Genomic DNA, 21,133 nt, shown 5'->3' on the forward strand with positions numbered 1-21,133 from the left:
TTGGCAGCGTAATCAGGCATTTTCAAAATCTAATCTAATATGATAAAAGATATAAAAGTAAGTGGGGATGAAAATTAGAAAGGAAAAGAAAATACTCTGTATGTAAGTTAGAAGGTGTTAAAAATATGGAAAAGCAAAATAAAATTTTAAAAATATATACTAAATGAAAAAAAATATTTTAAAAAGTACTATAAAATAAGCTAAAAATTACGTAAGAAATGACAAACTAAAAGCTATGTGTATAATATAAACAAAACTATGCACAAAATTAACAATGAAAATCGTAACGGCAATCAAAACGGATTTCGCCCAGACTGTTATGCGACCAGCAGCTCACAATTGTAACGCAGGTTGCCTCTTTATACATTAAACTTCCAAATATATTATACGTACGGATTAAGGGTCTTCACTACAGCGAAATTAAACTCCCGCTAATTTTAGAGTTTTTCTATAATATCTTCAAAACAAATAAAAATACTCAAAAAGCAGAAACGTAGTGAACTAGGTAACACGATTTTGCATGTGATATCGTTATTACAACTTATTTATCTGCTTTCGATTTGCAACTGTAGATAGACTTAGCATTTTTTGCGGGTTCTGTAAATAGCGGCATACCAAAAACAGATAGGTGAATTGTGACAAAGGTATCGCATGCAAAATCGTATTGTTTAGTTCACTACGTTTCTGCTTTTCGAATATTTTCTTATTTGTTTTGAAGATATTACAGAAAAACTCTAAAATTAGCGATAGTTTAATTTCGCTGTATTGAAAACCCTTAAGGACACTGGTGATCCATTATCTCTTAACTCGTGGTAAGTGTTTCAGTAAAATTAAATTATACCCCACGCTGAGGTCTGTCTTTGTTTAAAATTTAAAATTTAAGTGGTTCTAACGTATTGGCTTAGTAGTGTAACAGAGCTATTCTTATCTTTAAATTTCTTTATTCTCCCCTACGATTTAAACAGCTTGATAGATTTTTGATTAATGAGAGTAGTGATGGATTTGTTTTAACTTTTACCAGTGATATTCGGAAATTTTGAATCAATGCAAATCCTCCACTACCTCTAGTAAGATGTTTCAGAGCAGTGCCTTACGGATTGCAAACGAAGAGTTCATCAACATGGAATAATTGCAATAGTTTCCCCGAACTTCAAATTTTGACAGGGATCGTGATTGGTCTAGTGAGTAGCAGCGTGCCTTTGTTGAGCAAAATCCCAGTTCAATACCCATCGAGAAAGCAGCGTATGCACTATAGCAATTCACGTTCTATTTTAAGTGTAGGTCTCGTTCTATATACGACTTCAATACCAATCAATCAAGTTTCTACAACAATATACAGCTGCCCAGCACACCAGAACTCCAACTGTGTTCCATTGATTCCAAAAATACCTCTTGCAGCCCTTTTAGGGATCCCACATATTCATCTTGACTACATTTATTTGGAATGTCCTGGTAACCAAAAAAATATTTCCTTTCAGCCCATATAAATATTTACTTGGTACTCAAAAGGTTTTTCGTTATCTTTTATTTTCAAGATGTTTTATTTACCAAAATTTAAGAGCTCTTCGATGGAACACCATCAATTTTGTCCAGGATGTAAAGGTCAAAAGCTCTTAATCGAGTTCTTTGACGGAAGTGATATTTAAACCGGAAGTGATAGAAATCGTTTTAACATTGATCATTAACATTTAACATTGAAATTTGTCATACGTTACAGTTTTGCCACCCCTACTCTGCTCACTCCGCCCAATAGGATCGCAATGTTTTGAGCCAACAATCATGCCGGAAACGAAAGTAGCCAATCAGACGATGGTGGAAATGAGAGTAGCCAATCAGACTTGGCGATGCTCGGTTGTTTTTCGGCTTTATTGATTTAATAGGATGAAGATTACGTATGGGCATATCCTCTATTTTATAACATCCTTGTTGTATGAACCGTCCTCCAATCGTGTAGCACTACCGTGTAAAGCAGAAGACAGCGTGCTTGTTGTTGGCTGTTGATGACTTCATGTTCTTCAAACTACTTAGCTGCTATAGCATCATGTCAATAAGCAAAAGCCATATAGCTGTAACTCATTGTGAGCTAAGTTACAACAAGTGAACCCAAGTGAGTATGAGCATGAAAGGATTGATTTTTAAGGTGAATGTGAGTGAGAGTGCGGGCGTTAATAATATTTGAAGATAAAGGAAAGTATGAAATAGTTAATTCAGTAAGTTACCTCAATAATATTTGAGATCGAGTGAGTATGAGTGGAAGGGAGTTAATTGAGGATGAATGTGACTGTGAGTGATGGCATCAACTTCTAAGGGTGAGGGTACGTGAGTGTGAGTGTGAGTGTGAAGGAGATGATTCAGGGTGAGTGTTAGTAAGAGTGCGAGCATCAATAATATTTGAGCGTAAGAGTTAGCGAATATAAGGGAGTTAATTGAGGGTGAGGTAAGTTAGAGCGAAAGCATCAATAATATTTGAAAGCCAGCGAATGTGAATTTGAGGGAGTTCGTTCATTGAGGATGAATGTGAGTATGAGTGAGGGTATCAATTTTTAAGAGTTAGAGCCCAAGTGAGTATGAGCGTGAAAGGATTGATTCTTAGGGTGATGTGAGCAGGAGTGCGGCCTCAAATATTACCATCAATAATATTTGAGGGTAAGAGAGTGTGTTAAAGAATTAATTGAAAATGAAATGAAATGAAATCTTTAAGGAGACGGTGATAATGAGAAATGGGTGAAATGGTGGAATGAAGAAAGTGAGAGGAAACGGGAGAACCCCGAGAAAACCCACGAGCACGGTGTTTGTCTACCACAAAGTCCACACGGCGCGAGCTGGGATCGAACGAGGGACCCCAAGCACCGGAGGTGAACGCTCTACCACTGAGCCACCGCGCTCCAGAAAGAATTAATTGAGATTAAGTTAGAGTGAAGACCTCAATGATATTTGAGAGCCAGCGAGTATGAGTATGATTGAATTACATCATTGAAGATGAAAGTAAGTGAGGGTGAAGATATCAATATTTAAGGAAGAGGGTAAGAGAGTGTAAATCTGAGGAGTTGATTGAATGCGAGAGGGTCAGTATTTGAGGGTGAGGGTGAGTGTGTGTGTATGAGAGACAGTTGAATGAGGACATCAATAATATTTGAGGATGAGAATGAGTGAGTATAAGGGAGTTAAGTAAGGGCGAGTGATTGTGAATGTAAGGAAGTGAGCGAAAGTTCGGAAAAATGCCCATCTCTGGTGTGAATCTCTGCCTTCAAACCGCTCGTGGTCCATTAGAGAGCGTATTATTATCTTACATTTAATTTTATCTAAGAAAATGCATTCAAAACTGTCTTTTCATGAATACTTTCTTTCAGATACGTACCAACATTACGTTGCAAAATACTTTAATAAATTTTAACGTAAGCATTTTCATGTGGCTTATACCGATACCAGCGAAGTCAAGTACAACAGAGATTCCTCCAACTTGAAACGTTTGGTCCATCATTAAAGCCTCTAAACTTGTGAAAATGCCACGCCACAGATGATCCACTGTCATTATGGATAAATCAAGTTCACCTTTAAAAACAAAAAGAAACAAATGTTAATATAAAGCCATGGATAACCATTTTGTTCTTAGCATTATTAATTATTTAGTATAAACATCTAAAACTGTGTATATTCTGCTTGTATGTTTATTAATACTTCTGTTCTTGTTTACTAAAGATCCACAATATTATCCCTTTTATGTGCTGAGAAATTCTCAATCAGTTTCTTAGTTTCTGCTGATTACCAGGTTAACAAGGATTACCCGTAGTTGTTTACGCCGCAAAGAAAACATCTTTTTTACTTTAGTTGGATTTTTTTTCAGTCTTTCATTCCCATCTTACGATGGGCGGGCCCTAGAAGGTTACGCCTTCTCTTTGGCCAGAGTGATGCTTTACTGTTTGGTTATTAATATGGTGATGGTGAACAGGTTGCAATTGATTTTGTAGATTCGATTAGAAAATGTCTTCTCAGTAGCAGTTTTTTTTTTTTTTTAAGCTGAATTATTTGAAGTACCGTGTGTCGTTGGACGGGGTACGGTGTGTTTAGCTATAGAAACGGTGGCATAGCTGACATTGGAAAGCTAAGCTATTAGCGATATAGATGAGGATTGTTTTGGTATATTCTGCGCTCAGGGTTGTAGTCATCTGAATTGGTTTCTCTTTCGTATATTGCTAGGAGATGGTTTATAGGAGGATATCCAGGAGAGCAGGAGTCTGACCTAAGAGATCTGTGATCGTAATATGAGATGTAGCTATGTGTTGGGTAATGTATCGTGTTCGAAGGCGATATAGGTGATCCAATATAGGAGGCTTTGTGGTATGGCGATAGATCTCGTCGTTGGAAGTTTGATAGGACAGAGAGTAGGCAACTATCGTAACGCCTGGCGCTCGAGGAGTTGTAGGCGGGTATAAAACCGAGGAGTCGCGGAAAGCCAAGCAAGATGTCAGTAAGTAATTGCTGGTCGAACGAAAACTTTGTAGGGATGAAGTAATACTTTAGCATTTAAGCGCCAGGTTGTGCATTTTAAGTTTCTCAATAGGTTAGACGACGGCGGATGTTTTTCTCGAGAGCGGCCAGGTGTGTGCGCCATGTGAGATATCAAAATGTACCCCAAGATATTTAACGCTATTGTTTAACGAGATCTCTGAGTCCAGTACCGTAATATGTAGACGCTCAGCATTGCGTGTGGGATAGTACTTGTGTTTCTTGCGACCAAAAAACGCCATTTGGTAGAACCGTCTGCTCGAGTAGTGTCAAATGTGGATGTGGAAAAGAAGGAAGTTTTGAGAGACGCCAATCCAGAGACTATTTTTTTAGGGTCCAAGCAGCGTGGAATTATTACGTTCCTGGAAAAGTTGTGCAGCACGCCATACCTTACAATTAGTTGTTCTTTTGGCTCCACGCTAGCGACATCTATTTCGCGTCAGATAAGGGGGCCATACACGTACACACTTGCATGACCAACATGCTTGAAAGATTTGTTTCATCATACATGTTGGAAGAATTTTTTGCCCACACACGTACCAACATGCTGTCCGACTTACTAGTAGTTAGAGAAATGTGGAGGACCAGGAAGAGTCGAATGGCAAGACAATATGATTCTATCAACAAGTGGTAACCATCGAGGTCTGTTAATTCTACATGTCAGTACACAGGAATAAGTGTGAAAACGTAGTTGGAATAATGATTCTTTTTTCTCTCTCTTTCTCTCTCGCTTATAGGTTGCTTCTGTGTTTCTTCCTGATCCGACAAAAATGAAAGTTTACCACAGTACCACAGGGGTGTAGCCACGGGGAACCCATCAGGGCTAGTCCCCAAAAAAATGATTCAGTAAATGACCAGCTTTTAAAACATCGCAAGACTACCTCGCTTCAGACATTTAAAACTAACTAAGTTTACAATAATTAATAATTTACGGTAAATTTTTTACCTATCGAATGTGCTCTCTTACCTCTTCCGTGTGAGAAATAACCAAATGTACAACCTTGCTACCACATATGCTACAACCGATTGATCTAGTGCTCCTGTGCGGATCATGTCCAAATTGAATTGAAAAGGTTTCGATAATGGAACTATATTATTACACACCATTTATAATATTTTGTGTGTGTAATTCTTCTTTAGATTTGTGTCAATATAAACTACATAAACAAATGGACTTCGATTTTTTTTAACAGCAAAATTACACAATCTACTGTGATTTATATTTGTCAGTTTGAAGACAAACATTTTAACAAGGTACTATAAATACTGCTGCAAAACAATGGCACTAAACTGATTTGTAAGTACATTATATTTTTATATGCTGTCAAGTGTTTTAAAAAAAAAAAAAATTTTTTTATCAGGTGGAAAATATGGTGAAATTTTTTTTATTCAGTTTTTCAGTTTGGATTTCATTTGCTTTTTTTCCACTTGGTGTGAAACAGGAAGTGAGATATAGCTGTTAATAAAATAATTATGGTGTTTTTAGTCACGAATAATAAATAAATATTTTTTTTGTCAGGAAATCTTAAAGAAATTGAGTGATTTTTTTTTATTTTTTATTTTATTAATAATCACCAGATACAGCTCAGATAGTCTTTTTTTGATTTTACTTTCCACAAACATGGTAGTTCTTTGTATACCTGAATAAATTCACGCACAGAATCCCTTGTTATATAACGCAGATCGTCCATCTTCAACGACATTGTCAACGCAGACCATTCATCTTCAACGACCTAGGCATGCGACGGAGGAGAGAGTCACGTGATTTCTTCCGCTGTCGTGATTGGCGGACCAAAATATAAAACCACCGCCTTGCATGAACGAGCCCATACACGGTAAACATGCATGCAGAGCGGCAAAAACATCAAGCATGTTTTCAGAAGATTTTGAAAACTTTCAACATGAATGAACGAGGCCATACACGATCAACTTGCCTGTGGTTTTATCATTTTTCATGTAAGTCGGGCTGTTTCTTCAGGCACGTGTTTACGTGTATGGGTCGCATTAGGGCGCACCGCTGCTAGCGTAAAACTTAGCCTGTTTATTATTAAGGGTTAAAAATATCTGAATATTTCGCCTTGATCAGTTTGCATATTAATGTTTCCCACAGACTGATTTATTTATTTATTTATTTATTTTTAATAAGAATGTGTTACATTTTAGTTTGCACGCTGAGGATTGATCCTAACATCTTTTGCTCAGCCTTTACATATCTTAAAGAAATTATCCAACTAATCCCCAAACATTCTCTTGTATTTTGAGTTGATATTCCCCAAGTCAAAAATCTTATTTAAAAGAAAACACTGTAGTTAGTTGAACTAAATAAAGCAAGATTTTTACTTTGTATCTTCACTGAAAAAAGTTTCAGACTTACCTACTCTGACTATAGCAACGCGTCTGCCCAAAGCATCTCTATCCTCGAGAATCTTGAATATTCTTCTTTCATAGTAGATGTGCGGAGCATCTGAGGGAAGTAATAGCTTAAAATACTCAGCGTATGTGATTCGGAATTCGAAATACTTGTGCAGCTGTAATAGAAAATAAATATTATCCTATACTGTACTGGCATTCTTTCCTTTTGTTTATATATTATAACATGTAAATCAGTGTTCAAAGTGGAAGAAAAGCAGAGGAGGTATGTTTTATTATGATTTTGACTCAACATACCGGCTATTTAAATATTGTCTTGATCACTGAAAAACCGGAGACGGTATATCCTCATTACTGAACAACCAGAGGCGGTATGCCATACCACCGCATACCGTCTCATTTCGACCACTGATGTAAATTCAACTCTTTTGTAAATAGTATTTATACAAAAAAAAAAAAAAAACAACTATTTTGACATTTCTGAATTCCTTAGTTACCGAATCTTTTATCAAATATAATCATTGATTCAACCAGGGCCAGATTTAGAGATTCAGGGCTCCAAGGTAGCTAACAGAATCGAGGTCTCTTTACGATTAATTTACCATAAAACAAAAGCTAATTTAAGCGCAAATTTACAGACATAAAAGCTTAATATTTATTATATGAGAGAAAAATTCACACACACACACACACACACACATACACACACACATATATATATATATATATATATATATGTATAGACCTATACAGGAAATAATATAGACTAATGTACAGTAATTGTAAGAGGTACTTGCGTGCTTCTGTAACTTTTCAGCACACCAATTTCTTATATTTTACAATATGTACAGTGTTCTAGCCTTTTAATTTTGCAAAATATTTGTGATTATCTTCGGAACACCCGGAGAGACAGGAGACCGTTCAAGATACTCTGCTACCAATATACATGAATTTAACACAGATTCTGGCGTATCACTTCATGAGAGAAGAAAATCTTGAAGACTACATGCCATGTCCATGTCAAATAACCTGAATAATAAAATATTGCAATAATTTACAAAATAGGATTTATTTTAATTATTACTAGCTGAACCTGCGCCGTCTACTCAGCCCATCGTTCTGTTGTGACCATGTATCTCCTTCCCACTGTACATGTCTTCTTACGTAAGTAAAGAATAGGAGACTCACAAAGGAAGTGAATTGCTATGTATTGATGTTGGAGTGAGTTTGTAACAAATTTGTAGAAGTAACACGATATCACGTGGAAATATTTTTTTTTCTAATAAATAAATATCCGTCCGAGTACGTCTCATTGCGTCTCTTGAGGCCTTTGAAATTGCCAGTATAAAATAGGTTTTGCCATTGAAATTTAAGCAAAGCGCCTGCAATGTCAGTCAACACTAACTTTGAAATGAAATATAGTATATAAAGAAGATTCCTTACCACTTTAAACGCTTTTTCTTGGTCATGTTTCTTCGCTCTCAAGAATGCTAGAAGAAAGCAGTCGTCCAATCTCGTCCTGAGTTTGTTTGACGCTTAGAAAAGAGAAGAAAACCTATTTTACATATACAATTGTTTAACAAAAACTTAATAAATATAAATTTCTGCTGATTTCATTCAGACAATGGGTGATATCAATAAAACGGAGAAGTTACTCATTACGCCCAATTTTGAGTAGTTACTCGCATTGGTATCAATAAAAAGAGAACTGAGCACTAGTCGTCTCGGCTGACCTCGGAGAAGCCCCGCCCTTTTGAAGTAACCACACCTCTATTCTCGAGCCGAATAACTACTCCGCGTTTGATATCAATAAAAATCAAGACTCTTCTGTGATGCTAGTAACTTCTCCAAATTTGTGGAGCAAGCTAAATAGGTGACTCCGTGCGAAATATGGCAGAGTATATGATTGTTTTGCTATGTAGTAAAACTTATAAATTGCATAGAAATGTTGCAAATGGAGATTACAAAAAACATAGGTTCATGAAAGAAAATGTAAAGTAGTTAGCACAACATTTTTTAGGAGAATCAACGGAAATTTGGGGTGGTGCACTACGTAATGACGAAAAGATGCGGGTTTTCTTGCTTTACGTGAGTGATCCGGGATTCCAGGTCTGAATTGAATGTCAGGGGATTCTGTTGTGGCTCAAAGTACTGTGTCTATGACTACTACAAGTGTAATGGATGCGATTATTGCGAAATCTGAAAATTGATTGTTTCCGGAGGTGTGTGTAATATTCAAACAGCAAAGGCATAGTGGCAAGAACAATATACATTTCCGGGTGCTATCGGAGCACTTGACTAGAAACACGTGGCAATAAAGAAACCTAGTATTTTGGAGACGAATACGCTAATAGGAAGAGCTCCTTCGTGGCTAAGCGGATAGCGTACATGCCTTTGGCATGAGAGACCCGCGTTCGATTCCCGGCGGGAGTTCATATGGTTCGGATTCCAAGTTACTCAGTGGGTCCCGTCTCATATAGCCTCGCTACTGAAAAAGACATTAAACTCAAAATCAACTCAACTCAACGCTGATAGGAAGGGTGTATACATGAGAATGTATATTTTTTTATGCCAAGGTGAAAGGGGACATGTATGGTGTGGAAAACGCAATCAGATGGATGTGCTTTATGACGTGACTGGCTGGACTATTTAAAAAAGGAAACAAAAGGACCAAGTGTCTGATTTCGTTCTTAAAGCCAAACAATCTACAAAGACCTTGGACAACACGTGATATGCACTTGTCGTGCTAATCTTGATATTGCTGGATTCCAATCAACATCCATCAGTTCCAAGAAGTTCATTCCCGTGGTTTCAGTATTACTTTCTTATTTCTCGTTTTCTTTTTCAAATTAGTTTTTTTCTTTTTCTTTCTTAATGCTCGCTCGGATATTAAAGATTCTCTTTTGGATTTGTGTCTCATTTGTAGATGTATTTGATATTTCGTTGCATTTCACTGTAATTGCCTTCAAAGCTTCGGCTTTCCTTCGTTTACTTTCTGGTAACTGTGACTTTGAAAGTACCACTGGAACTTTTATAATATCCACAAATGCATTTTAATTGAAACTGTCGTTGCTACTTGTCCCTTCCATGGCGTTTAGGATATTACGCCATAAGTTAAAAACAACGAAATGACCACGCGACGGAAGGGAGAAATGAATAACTACTTCTTTTATTGATACGACTCAGTGCTACGTGCAGAGGAAGCGCGAGAAAACGTTCATAAATCTGGAGCAGACTAGACCTGAGTAGTGGCTTGTTTTATTGATACAAAATTGAGGGAGGAGATTACTCCAGGTGTAGTTACTCTGATTCTCGAGCAGGACTTCTCAGGAGTAGTTACTTATTTTTATTGATATCACCCAATGATATTGCTGTCGGCAGGATTTTTCTCAAGGGAGAATGGGCGATACGTAAATAAACTATAGTACTATGGTATGGTATTTATAGTACTGTGGTATATGGTAACTTAAAAGGAAACATGGGTGAATTTTCATCCATGACTCATGAATGTTACATTATTACTCTATATTTTGAAGTACAGGTATTTGCTTGAGAATTTGTGAAGCTATTAAGAATATATTTTCACTTGGAATCAAGAAAAATTGTGAAAAAATTAAATACAGAAATCTAAAAGACTTTTTGTATAATACTCATATTTCTGAGGTATTAAATTTTATAGCTGTATAAAAGTTTAAAAAAAAGTTTGTAGAAAATGCTAATGCTTATGAACAGAGAACTTTATTTACTGTTCACCTTTAAGCTGATGAAGAAACATCTACAAGTCTTGATTAAGCAGTGCACTTTTTGCAAATAACATTCCGATATTCTCCACAAATAATTCACTGGAAAATGTCACCTGAAAAGAAACATGGGTGAAAATTCACCCAAGAATTACGTATACAGCGTGAACAGAAAGTAGTAAACAGGTTTGCACCACGATCATAAAGCTACTACCAAGGGAGATACAACATGTAGAACAAAGGTCAACGCAGTCTTGCCAGTCTGCAGCAATAATAATAATAATAATAATAATAATAATAATAATAATAATAATAATAATAACTTTCATCTGGGTGAATGTTCTCCCAGGCCCGTATCCAGGGGGTCTAAGAGGGGCCGCCCCCCTAAAATTTTTACAGTAGGCTTGCAAAAGAACTATAATATGGTGATGAACTATCATATGGTTGGATCGGGCCCCCCCCCTCACTTCAGCCGGGCCCCCCTACGTTTTTGGGCTGGCTACGGGCCTGTGTTCACCCATGTTTCCATTTAGGGGTTAATATAAATACATTAAGTGTGTGAGTAAGCAAAGTATGCCTTGATATAAACTTCCTAGAACTGAGCTCTATTCGAAAAGACCAGAGCAACATGTAATGATAACGTTTATGTCATTTATGTCATTGAGTTATAGGGCAACAAGGACAATAATCCGGTACCTTATGATAACAAAGCTTGCGGCCGAACTTGTTTAAACTTGTTCTATTTATGCTGTTAAAGATTTAATAAGTGAGGAAGCCACAGTTAATTGAAGTGTATTTTTAATTTCTGCAAAGTGAATGATAAGTATTAAGGAAATATAAAGTTTAAAAAGGAACAGAAATTGTTTAATTTATTGAAATAATTATCGAAGTAAGTTTTGGTGGATACTAAAGTAATTTTAAACGAACTGGGACTGCAATGTTTAATTGTATATGTGTGTGTTACAAACTGCCTTCGCTGCGAGTGACCATGATTGTGGGTTTCTGTAAGTAAAACAGCTAACCTATCTGTTAACGTATATGAGTGTAAACACCCGTAGTAAGTGTAATAGTCGAGCTCCCTGGTGGATTTGTGGATAGCATAGGCGGCTTTGGTGCAGGAAACCTGGGTTCGATTCCCTGCTAGAGTTCATGTTCGGATGCCGCGTTAAGCGGTCCATGTCTCACATAGCCTATCTGCTGAAAGGGACGCTAAACTCATATCAAATCCAAATCAAGTGTAACATCCGAAGATTCACGTTCACTGCAGAGCAAGGAAGCCTATTTCCAAAATTTGGCGTCAAAATAATACATGTGCTCTGATTCAATGCGTCTAAATCTGTTGCTAAAGTAGTTGTTTGGTTAGTAGTAGTGTACATATATTGTACTGTGAAGAGCACAGTGGATTTTGCGGCCATGTATAGGCTATAAGAGCCATCAAATGTAAAATGCAATTTCAAATACCCCAACTATGTGTTACGTGATATAGTTACTTCATGTTCTGTGAATACCCAAAATCGTATGTATCGCAGCAGTAGTGTGGCATCAGCGCGAATCGCGAAAGGCCGTTGAGTAATCACTTTGAGAACTGCTGGCGTGATACGATTTCATCATGCTGAAGAACTTATCCAGCGGTACCGATCACACTCCGCTGTTCATCTATGGTCATGTCCGTTACACCGGCCATACATTGACGTATTTTTCCGACGTAGCCATAAAATTTCATGTGCTAGTCTTGTTAGCAGCTGTCAATACGTTAGTGTATGGGACCTAGCGAGTGAAGAAAGAAAAAGTGATTAGTCAACAGCCTAATTACTCCCAGGGACGCCATTTAGGCCTTTAGGTGGGGTAACCTCCCGAGTTTGAGATATGTTTAGTTTAATCAATACTATAATAATATACGAAAGGAAAACGAGAAAATTTATTTAGTTATATCGGAGAGAATTAAAATAAATAATGAAACGATTCTACCTGTACTTCTCGCCATCTAGGAAACAATAGGCATTGCGCTGATGCCCATCTACTGCCATGTCACATAGATCTATGTGTATACGTAACACTGTAAGTGACTGTTTTTTGGGCCTAAGTAATTGAGACTTTTCATTCAATGGCATCTTATACAACCTTGCTACATTTCTATCGCCTTCTCTGAGATTTCCAGCAGTATCTCTTTACATAACACGTTACACTTTCTCATTTCATTACATTTTCTTGTAACTCAACATATTATTTCCGATTTATCTGGAATATCAACTCTGTTTCATCTTACAATATCTTTCCTGATTTTGAGTGTATTTTTAAAGCCGATTTTTATCATCACTTCTGATTGTATCTGCCTGATTTTAAATTGGATTTCACGTAGCCATACTTTATTCATTCAATATTTATAAACTCCGTGAAATACAGTACTAGAATTACCTAAAGGAGTTAAAGTTTACTGTCTGAAGCGCATAGCACTTCACAATAAAGATATAAAAAATAAAAAAAGAAATATGAGAGAAAAATTCAGTATTCGCTTTCAAGTGAAGTCATTCCTTGCCCGTTACCATGGTAATCGACATCTTTCCTGTACAGCTCCCTTGTTCCTTGTTGCTTTCCCGTTATTACTCACCATAGTTTTACTAACAAAATTAATTCCGTTATTTCATCTGTTTTTCTTAATTTTTATCTGTTCTAAATCTAAAACTAAACTATACCTATTATTTAACGCAGCCTCCTTAACGCATGATACATGAAAAAGAAAGAAAGAAAAAAAAAAGAGAAAAATATCTTGCGATCACAATGGCAATGAGCAAAGAGGGCAATTTTCCTTTGCCATTTTCCGCCCCTGCAATGGCATCACTCACCGCCCTCCTTTCACCAGAAGAAACAAAATTTAAAGGCCACGACTTTAAGTATGCTACTCCATCATAAACAATGAAGAGGGAAAGGAACTCGCACTCAGAAGGGCCTAAACACTAGAAATACAATTTCGTTGTATCTGTTTTTTCTTTAAGGAATATTCGATTATGTTAATGAAAGATAAACCAAACAGAGGAAAGAGGAAAGATGGTAATCCTTTTATAGAATTCAATATCGAGCTTCAATCTTAATATATGTTTGAAATTCCCATGTAGTTAGCTCTTTTATCTTTATTTCTTGATTTGCCTTTTACATCTGTTAAAAATAATTTAAGAAAAACTTGTTTTCGCCTTGAATGATAAGAAACTTGTATGTGACAAAGACAAGACTAGTTTTTCATATCAAAACTGTGATAACTAACTAAATGGAACAGGTGTTCGCTACTATTCAGGAATTGAGTTCTTGTATTTGACAACAATCATAGCAATTCATGCTGATATCTGTTTAATTATTTTCTTTAGCACTGTCCTTGTAGCCTGAAAATAATGCGACTTAACTATGATTTATGAATGTAGTATTCAAATAGGTCAGCCTAGTAAATTTAACTGCCATTATCAAGAAGTCTGTTTCCAACAAGAAATATTTATTTTAAATGATATATGATTATGACAGATTTTGCCGCCCCTCGAAATTTGTCGCCTCGTGCAAATGCACGTTTTGCACATGTGGTAGAGCCAACCCTGTGAATAGGGTATCATATGCCGCACTATTCCAACCCATAACATTCGCAGGTGATAGAAACGTTCGTGGAAAACGTATATCTATAAAAAGGCAAAAATTTCCACCGGCCATGTGTGCCTAATGATCACATTCATAGAAATGCTTGAAGAGTTTTAAAAATGTAATTAACCATGTAGATGTGTGCAACGTTGCCTTGTATAAGTAAGTATATCGTCAATGTAACCCATACTTGAACAGTTGTTCTCACTGTTAGGAGAATTGCATTGTAAACTTGGACAGCTGCTGCTTTCCTATTAGCGTAATTAAATCTTAAAAATTTCAAACTGAGATAGTAGATGCTCTCTTATAAGCGCAATTACATCTTCCTGCATTGCAAATTTGGTAAGATGCTTTTCCTATTGGTACAATTACATCTGAACGCATTTCAAACGTGGACAACTCCTCTTTCTTTTTTAAGTGTTTAACGTGCCACTATTATGCACTCAGGCTAAGGGAGATGGTAATAATTAACGCCCCATAATTATGCACTGAGATTAAGGGGGATGGTGATGAAGGGGGGAATGAAGGAACTGGGAGGACTCCGAGAAAACCCACGCACGTGGTATTTGTTCACCATAGAGTTCAATTGGCGCGAAATGGGATTGAATCAGGGACTCCATGCTGCAGAAGTAAGCGCTCTACCACTGAGCCGCCGAGGCACCAGCAGGTAACACACATCTAAAGCAGGAAACAGCAGTGGTGGATCTAGAGAGTAGAAACTGGAGGGAAAGGGGAGCCAGAACCCAGACTTTGTTAGGTTATCATGAGTTCTCTATAAACTTTCAAAATTATATAAATAATAGCTCAAATTATTTTTGTCACTCAAAAAACTGGGGGGCCGAGGCTTCCGACCCCGGGCTGGATCCATTACTGAGGAACAGTTGATTCACTCAATGTTAACCAGGCTTTCCTCCACAAAATTTTACTGAGGACTAGCGAATGCGGAGAAATCAAAATGTAAGGGGTCTTTGCTGGGACAATATTTGCTATGATGTGCCTTAACACAAAAGTGACATGTAATCTCATTCACAAGGTACATACTTTACCTTAGCTCCGGGGAGGGAGTAGATTACTTACTTGAGAAGGGGGGAGTAGCCTGTACCTGGAAGAAACACAATTGGTAACTATATTCTTTTACGGACACTCTACACAGAGGCAGACGTGCGTGTTCAACTTTCTCTAACTTCTTGCACTTCTTCGTTACTGTATTTGTAAAATATTTCATTTTACCAAAGTACGTATAATATAAAGTATGTTTTTCTATTTTCTGTATAAATGCTCGCAAATTTGTAGTCAATGATTAAGCTTATGCTGACAAAATTATAACTGTGATTAAGAAAAGGAGGAAAGAAAAAGAAAGCAAAACGAATTATTTACCTCGTACTTTTTCACGGAACTTTTGAATTTTCTGGCCGACTGTTTCAGGGTTTTCGTTCAACTCCTCTTGTGCTCTTTTCAACCATTCGCCGTGTAAATGGTACTCGTATTTTTTATCTGCAAACAGACTCTGCTCATTCGGTGACATTTTTGTTTTTGAGGAAAATTCGCTTCCAGGGTTGCCAGGCTGGAAAATAAATTTATGAAGTTTCAAATAAATTTTCTACAGAAGTACTTATCTTCCTAAGCAAGTATTATCTACTTTATTTAATACTAAATTTCAGTAAATTTTTTGCATATTTTGTGTAGAATATATTGTTGTGGTTTTACAATGACTGGTTCTGCAAACTAGAATGTTTGTTTGTACAAGTTTAGCGTATCTCTTCAGCAGCGATACTACATGTAACATAAACCTACATTGAGCTCCTCCGTGGCTAAGCGGTTAGCGTACGCGCCCTTGGCGTGGGAGACCCGGGTTCGATTCCCGGCGGGAGCTCATGTGGTTCGGATTCCACGTTAATCAGTAGGTCCACGTCTCACATAGCCTCGCTGCTGAAAGGGACGCTAAACTAAAATCAACTCAACTCAACTCATAAACCTACATTATGAAGTGAAATCCTAACTACCGTAATGCGTTCAATACTCTTCCTCAGGAATCGAACCCGGGATTATGTGCATCAATGGCGCAAACTCTACCACTCTACAAGGCCGCGGTGGCTCAGTGTTAGAGCGTTCACCTCTGGTGCATGGGGCCTTTGGTTCGATCCCATCTCGCGCCAGATGAGCTTCGTGGTCGACAGACACCGTGTGCGTGGGTTTTCTCGGGGTTCTCCCATTCCCTACCACTTTCTTTATTCCACCATTTCATTAATTTCTCATCATTATCGTCTCTTTAGCCTAGAGGCATAATCGTGGAACGTAAAACTTAAGGATTTCATTTCATTTTTTACTCACTCGACAAGAAGGGAGGACTTCTAAACTAATGTTTCTAGTCGCCAAAATTGAAAGCGTCAATATTGAAAATATTATGTAATGTTTGTCAGTATCGTACCCTTATGGCTACTGTGTGTTGTTGGGTACGCTCAATAAAAGGTCTCTGTTTGATTGCTAGTGGCCTGCTCTATCAGACAGATCCCACAGAGATAGTAAACATTTTGGAGGACCGACACTTCTGTTCCATCTCTGACTCTGCACTAGTCCATCTGGTTTAATCGTTTCCATACTCGTGCTGAGCGAAACCTCTTAAATTTTCGTATCGTTAATATTGAGCATTATAAGGTTTCCTTCACGGCTTTAGAGTAGGGATGGCCATTTCCGGAAAAAGAGTTTTCCGGTTTCCGGAAATCAAATTTTTCGTTTTCCGTTTTCCGGAAAATTTTCCGTCTTCTGCTTTCCGAAAAATTTTTCATCTTTCGTTTTCAATTTTCCGGTTTCCGGAAAAAATATTTTCCGTTTTTCCGGAAAATGTGGCCATCCCTACTTTAGAGTAAAACTTTTCCTTATGTGAGTCGTCCAACACAGCATTAAAGATCGATGTTATATTTTATATGTTGCGCAACGTTTTGTGTGATACTCAGTTCGCACTTTCCTTTACATTTTAAAAAATGAAAATGGAATGAAATCTCTTATTGTAACGTTGCACTATTATACCCTTTAGGCTAAGGGAGACAGATGATTAAGGGAAGTAAATGATAATGGAAAATTTGGAGGAATGAGAATGTTGGTGGAAACGGGAGCACCCCCGAACAAACCCACGGACATAATGTTGTCCACTATAAACTTATTTGGATGTGGGCCGAATCAAGGACCCCACGCACCAGAGATAAGCGTTCTATCACTGAGCCACCGTGTTCCTTTTTACACTTTTGGAAAATGTAAAGAATAATAAAATCAAGATAAGACAAGAAAAAGTGCTTTCTCAATTGTAAAACAGAAAAAAGTACAAGCATGTAAAAATAGGGACTATAGGCAATTGTTAAATAAGGATAGAAACAGCATCTCTTTGTAACTTTAAAAAAAAGAGAGAAATAATTGAAACTGATTTTTTTTTAGTTAACTTACATCGTAGACATTGGTTGAAAAGGAACTCTATCATGAGGGACGTGTTAGACGGTATAGTGGCAGGAAAGGGAGGAAGAGGGTGAAGGAGATTAGAGTTGATGGATGGTATCAAAACAGAAAAATCGTACGTGAAGGCAAAAAGGTTAGCTGAAGACCGTTGACCATGGAAGCTTCTCAGTTGCGGCAAGTAACCTGCCAGGAATGACAGAATACCTATGTTGATGATTCGTCTTAGATAAAATAATAATAATAATAATAATAATAATAATAATAATAATAATAATAATAATAATAATAATAATGATGTAAGTAATTAATCAAAACTTATATAAAAACAATAAATCAATAACATTTTAAAAAATTCTGAAGCGGAAAAATAGAAACATAAAAATAATAATAACTTTTCTATATAAATATATTGAAATAAAACGACACTCGAGGTACACTTTCGTACTGGCAATAAATAGTTATTTCTTTAACCTTTGAAACTAGCCAGAGCGAGATATCTCGAACCATGAACTCAAAAGATAATAACTTTGACAGTTTTTTTTCTTTTTTCCCTTGGTACTATGGCCAGCTTTTTAAACCGATTGAACCGTTTACTCCCAATTGCACCCCGCGCTAGAATGTAATATACGCTCAGCTTTTCAAGTACAAATAACATTTTGTGAGTTAGTTTGCACCTTTGGGCTGACCAAAATTTTTCACAATTAGGCACCCCACACCTTCTAAGACCGGCCCTGCTTGTATTTTATTGCAAATACAAAGTGAGTTGCACGCTTTTTCCTTAATAACCACCGAAACACACTTATAACTTAATTTTAATTTATGTAGGTATATGTTCTCAACACTCTGAATTAAAAGCTATCAAGGGCGCCGATTTCTCTGTAAATTTGGCGGTCCCATTTAGATACAGAAGGTATATATATATGAGGATTTTAAGACAAATTATATTCAAATTATGCCAAATATTGTATATTCATAAATACAAAAGGGGGGCCCACACGAGCTTTGAGGGGGCCGGGTCCCCGGCTCCCCCAGGATCGGTGCCCTTGAAAGCTATGATGTGGAAATGGTGATATACAAATAAAATATTCATTATTGAGGGGTTTTCCTTTTTGTTTTAAGACATCTTCTATTTAGCTACTGGTAAACTGTTCCAAGAGCGTAAAAGGTTGTGAATAGAGATGGCCAATTCCGGAATTCTTACTTTCCGGAATCTGGAAAGGAAAAATCGGAAAAATCCGGAATTTGGAAAAATTCCAAAATTCAGAATCTGGAAAAATTCCGAAAGTCGGAATCCGGAAAAATTCAGAAAATTTCCGAAATATTACGGATTTTTAAAAATATTCGGATTTTTTTCCGAAATCCGTAAAGTGAGATTTCCGGTTCCGGAAAATTTCGGTCATCCCTAGTTGTTAACAATTTCCCCAAATTCCTGTTCCGTGCCAGCTTTAAATGAGGTTATTGTCGAATCAGTTGAATATTACTAAGATCTTGAAATTACTATATATATACTCATGTCCAAAATAATTGTCGCATATCTATAATTGTCTTCTTGTAAGAATATAATTTGATAATGATTTTGCAGGGTACTTTAAATACTGTTATTATATGTATAATTGGGAAATGTATATTTGTGGTAAATTTCATGGGAAAATAATTATAAATACGATAATTAGAATGAGTAAAACAAAATGTTCCTAAATGGACAAGAAAGTTTTATTTTTCGTTTTATTGTTCTTATTTACTGCTCTTTTGACATGAAATTTGCCACATACATGTCTTTGCCGATTATATACATACTAACATTATAAGAAATACCGGGTGAATTCGTTATCAAATTATATTCCTACAACAACATATTTATAGACATGCGACAATACATGAGTGTACATTCAGATTAGGCACATGCGGGCCACTTGATAAAATTTCACCTCACATTACACCTCGCTTTTCCTGATGTAATAATATCCAGTCCATTTTCGAGCCTTATTTTCTTGGCGCATGCCAACAAATTGTGTATATGTTGGTATTATACCTGCAAATTGATGCGTCCTGAAAACGAGTACTTAAGAAAAAGAGCCTGTGCTATATTATCACCACAAGCTAAAGTTACATCTATTTGGGTTTAAGGAAGGGCAAAGCTTGTGAGCTCATCCAGTAAATAGTCCGTAAAATGAGTGTAAATAAAGATTTGTTTAACCTATTATATTATTCGTGCGAAACCCACAGCAATCTGTTAAGTGATCCTTACAAGTTGGTAGACTTATCTCCTTGCTGTCAGTACCTTGTTTATATATACACAATTGCATGATAGGACCTAATGCAACATGTTTTCATGCTACATCTTATGTTGATACATGAGTGTCACTGCCTATATAAACACATTCATTAACGTGACTTTTATCTTGTAAAATACCAGATTTTATCATCTTTTTAAAGAAAGTGGCGCCCGTGTTCCTAATCTGCAGCAATACGTATAATTGAAATTTTTTACCGGTACATACCAAAATATTTACTGTTACTCTTAAGGCCGTGTCTAACGTTTTCAACTGAGATCATCAATCCCTATATAATAACATGGTGAACTTCTTTCCAAAATATTATATTATGAAAATTATTTGTCTTATGCAATTCAAAATTTCTCCAGATTTTAGCCTACCCCGATACTACATGTTAACTTTTTTATTTTTAATCTAACTCTTATAGTTCATTAATATTACTTTTTACGAATAAGTATGACAGCGTTGGAAAGCATATAAGCAGGATATCTTTTCATGTTCGTGAAGGTGCAGATACCTGTCCATTCACACCATTGTTCCTCACTGATCTTCAAAAAGTTGGTAGGGAGGGAAACAAGTTACGAAATGAGATAAGATCGTTTATCTAAAAATGCGGAGAGTGCATATCTTCGAAGTTATGTTCGTTGACAACTTGATCATATAGTCGGAAGAACAAAAGGTTGCGGGAGGGAAGACTGGCTGCTGTCAGAAATGAGACCATCTTATCTATCTATATATCTTTTTAGTTGTATTTTGTAACAAGCCTTCTTGTCAAACAGCGTGCGCTTTCCATATTTTCTTATTTAAACTATTTTTGATCCTAAATCTTGATTCTTGAGTGGTGAAGAAAGGAGACACGTCAAAAGAATCCCAACCTTACATTCCATGAAACTGCAATTTGAGTTTCAAAAAATGAGCTTTGGGGTCTTGTTTCGTAGCAGATTTCACTAAGATTGCGATGCATAACCCAACGCAAAACATGCAAAAATCAATTATAGCTGTTATGCCTATTATCGCAAACTAAAACGCAAATTTGACATTTTGTTGACGCAAACCGTTACGGAATGTGACCCTTGATCGTGTATTCTTGTGTTACGGTATCTATGGGAAATATGTTGATTATTTAAAGAAACTATACATAACTTGCCAACACTGCTTGCTGTTAAAAAAAATAAG

At 36.6% G+C, this 21,133-nt stretch overlaps 1 protein-coding gene and 1 long non-coding RNA gene across 2 annotated transcripts in view; one reads left to right on the plus strand and one right to left on the minus strand.

Annotated features, from left to right (window-relative positions):
- LOC145665699 (uncharacterized) overlaps positions 1–21,133 on the plus strand; it is a 531,121-nt gene that overhangs the window by 497,324 nt on the left and 12,664 nt on the right. The gene's annotated exons all lie outside the window — the stretch shown is intronic.
- Positions 1–21,133, minus strand: part of LOC145665698 (clavesin-1-like) — a 31,612-nt gene that overhangs the window by 6,542 nt on the left and 3,937 nt on the right. Inside the window, exons 2-5 of the mRNA XM_081732856.1 lie at positions 15,612–15,798; positions 8,320–8,411; positions 6,881–7,034; positions 3,359–3,552 (exon numbers count right to left, since the gene is read on the minus strand). Coding sequence (XP_081588982.1) covers positions 3,359–3,552; positions 6,881–7,034; positions 8,320–8,411; positions 15,612–15,798 — 627 coding nt within the window. The remainder of the gene's footprint in view (positions 1–3,358; positions 3,553–6,880; positions 7,035–8,319; positions 8,412–15,611; positions 15,799–21,133) is intronic.

The sequence above is a fragment of the Thermobia domestica genome, chromosome 12 (genome assembly GCF_964235325.1).
Source record: "Thermobia domestica chromosome 12, izTheDome1.hap1.1, whole genome shotgun sequence".
In the NCBI taxonomy this organism is placed as follows: Eukaryota; Metazoa; Arthropoda; class Insecta; order Zygentoma; family Lepismatidae; genus Thermobia; species Thermobia domestica.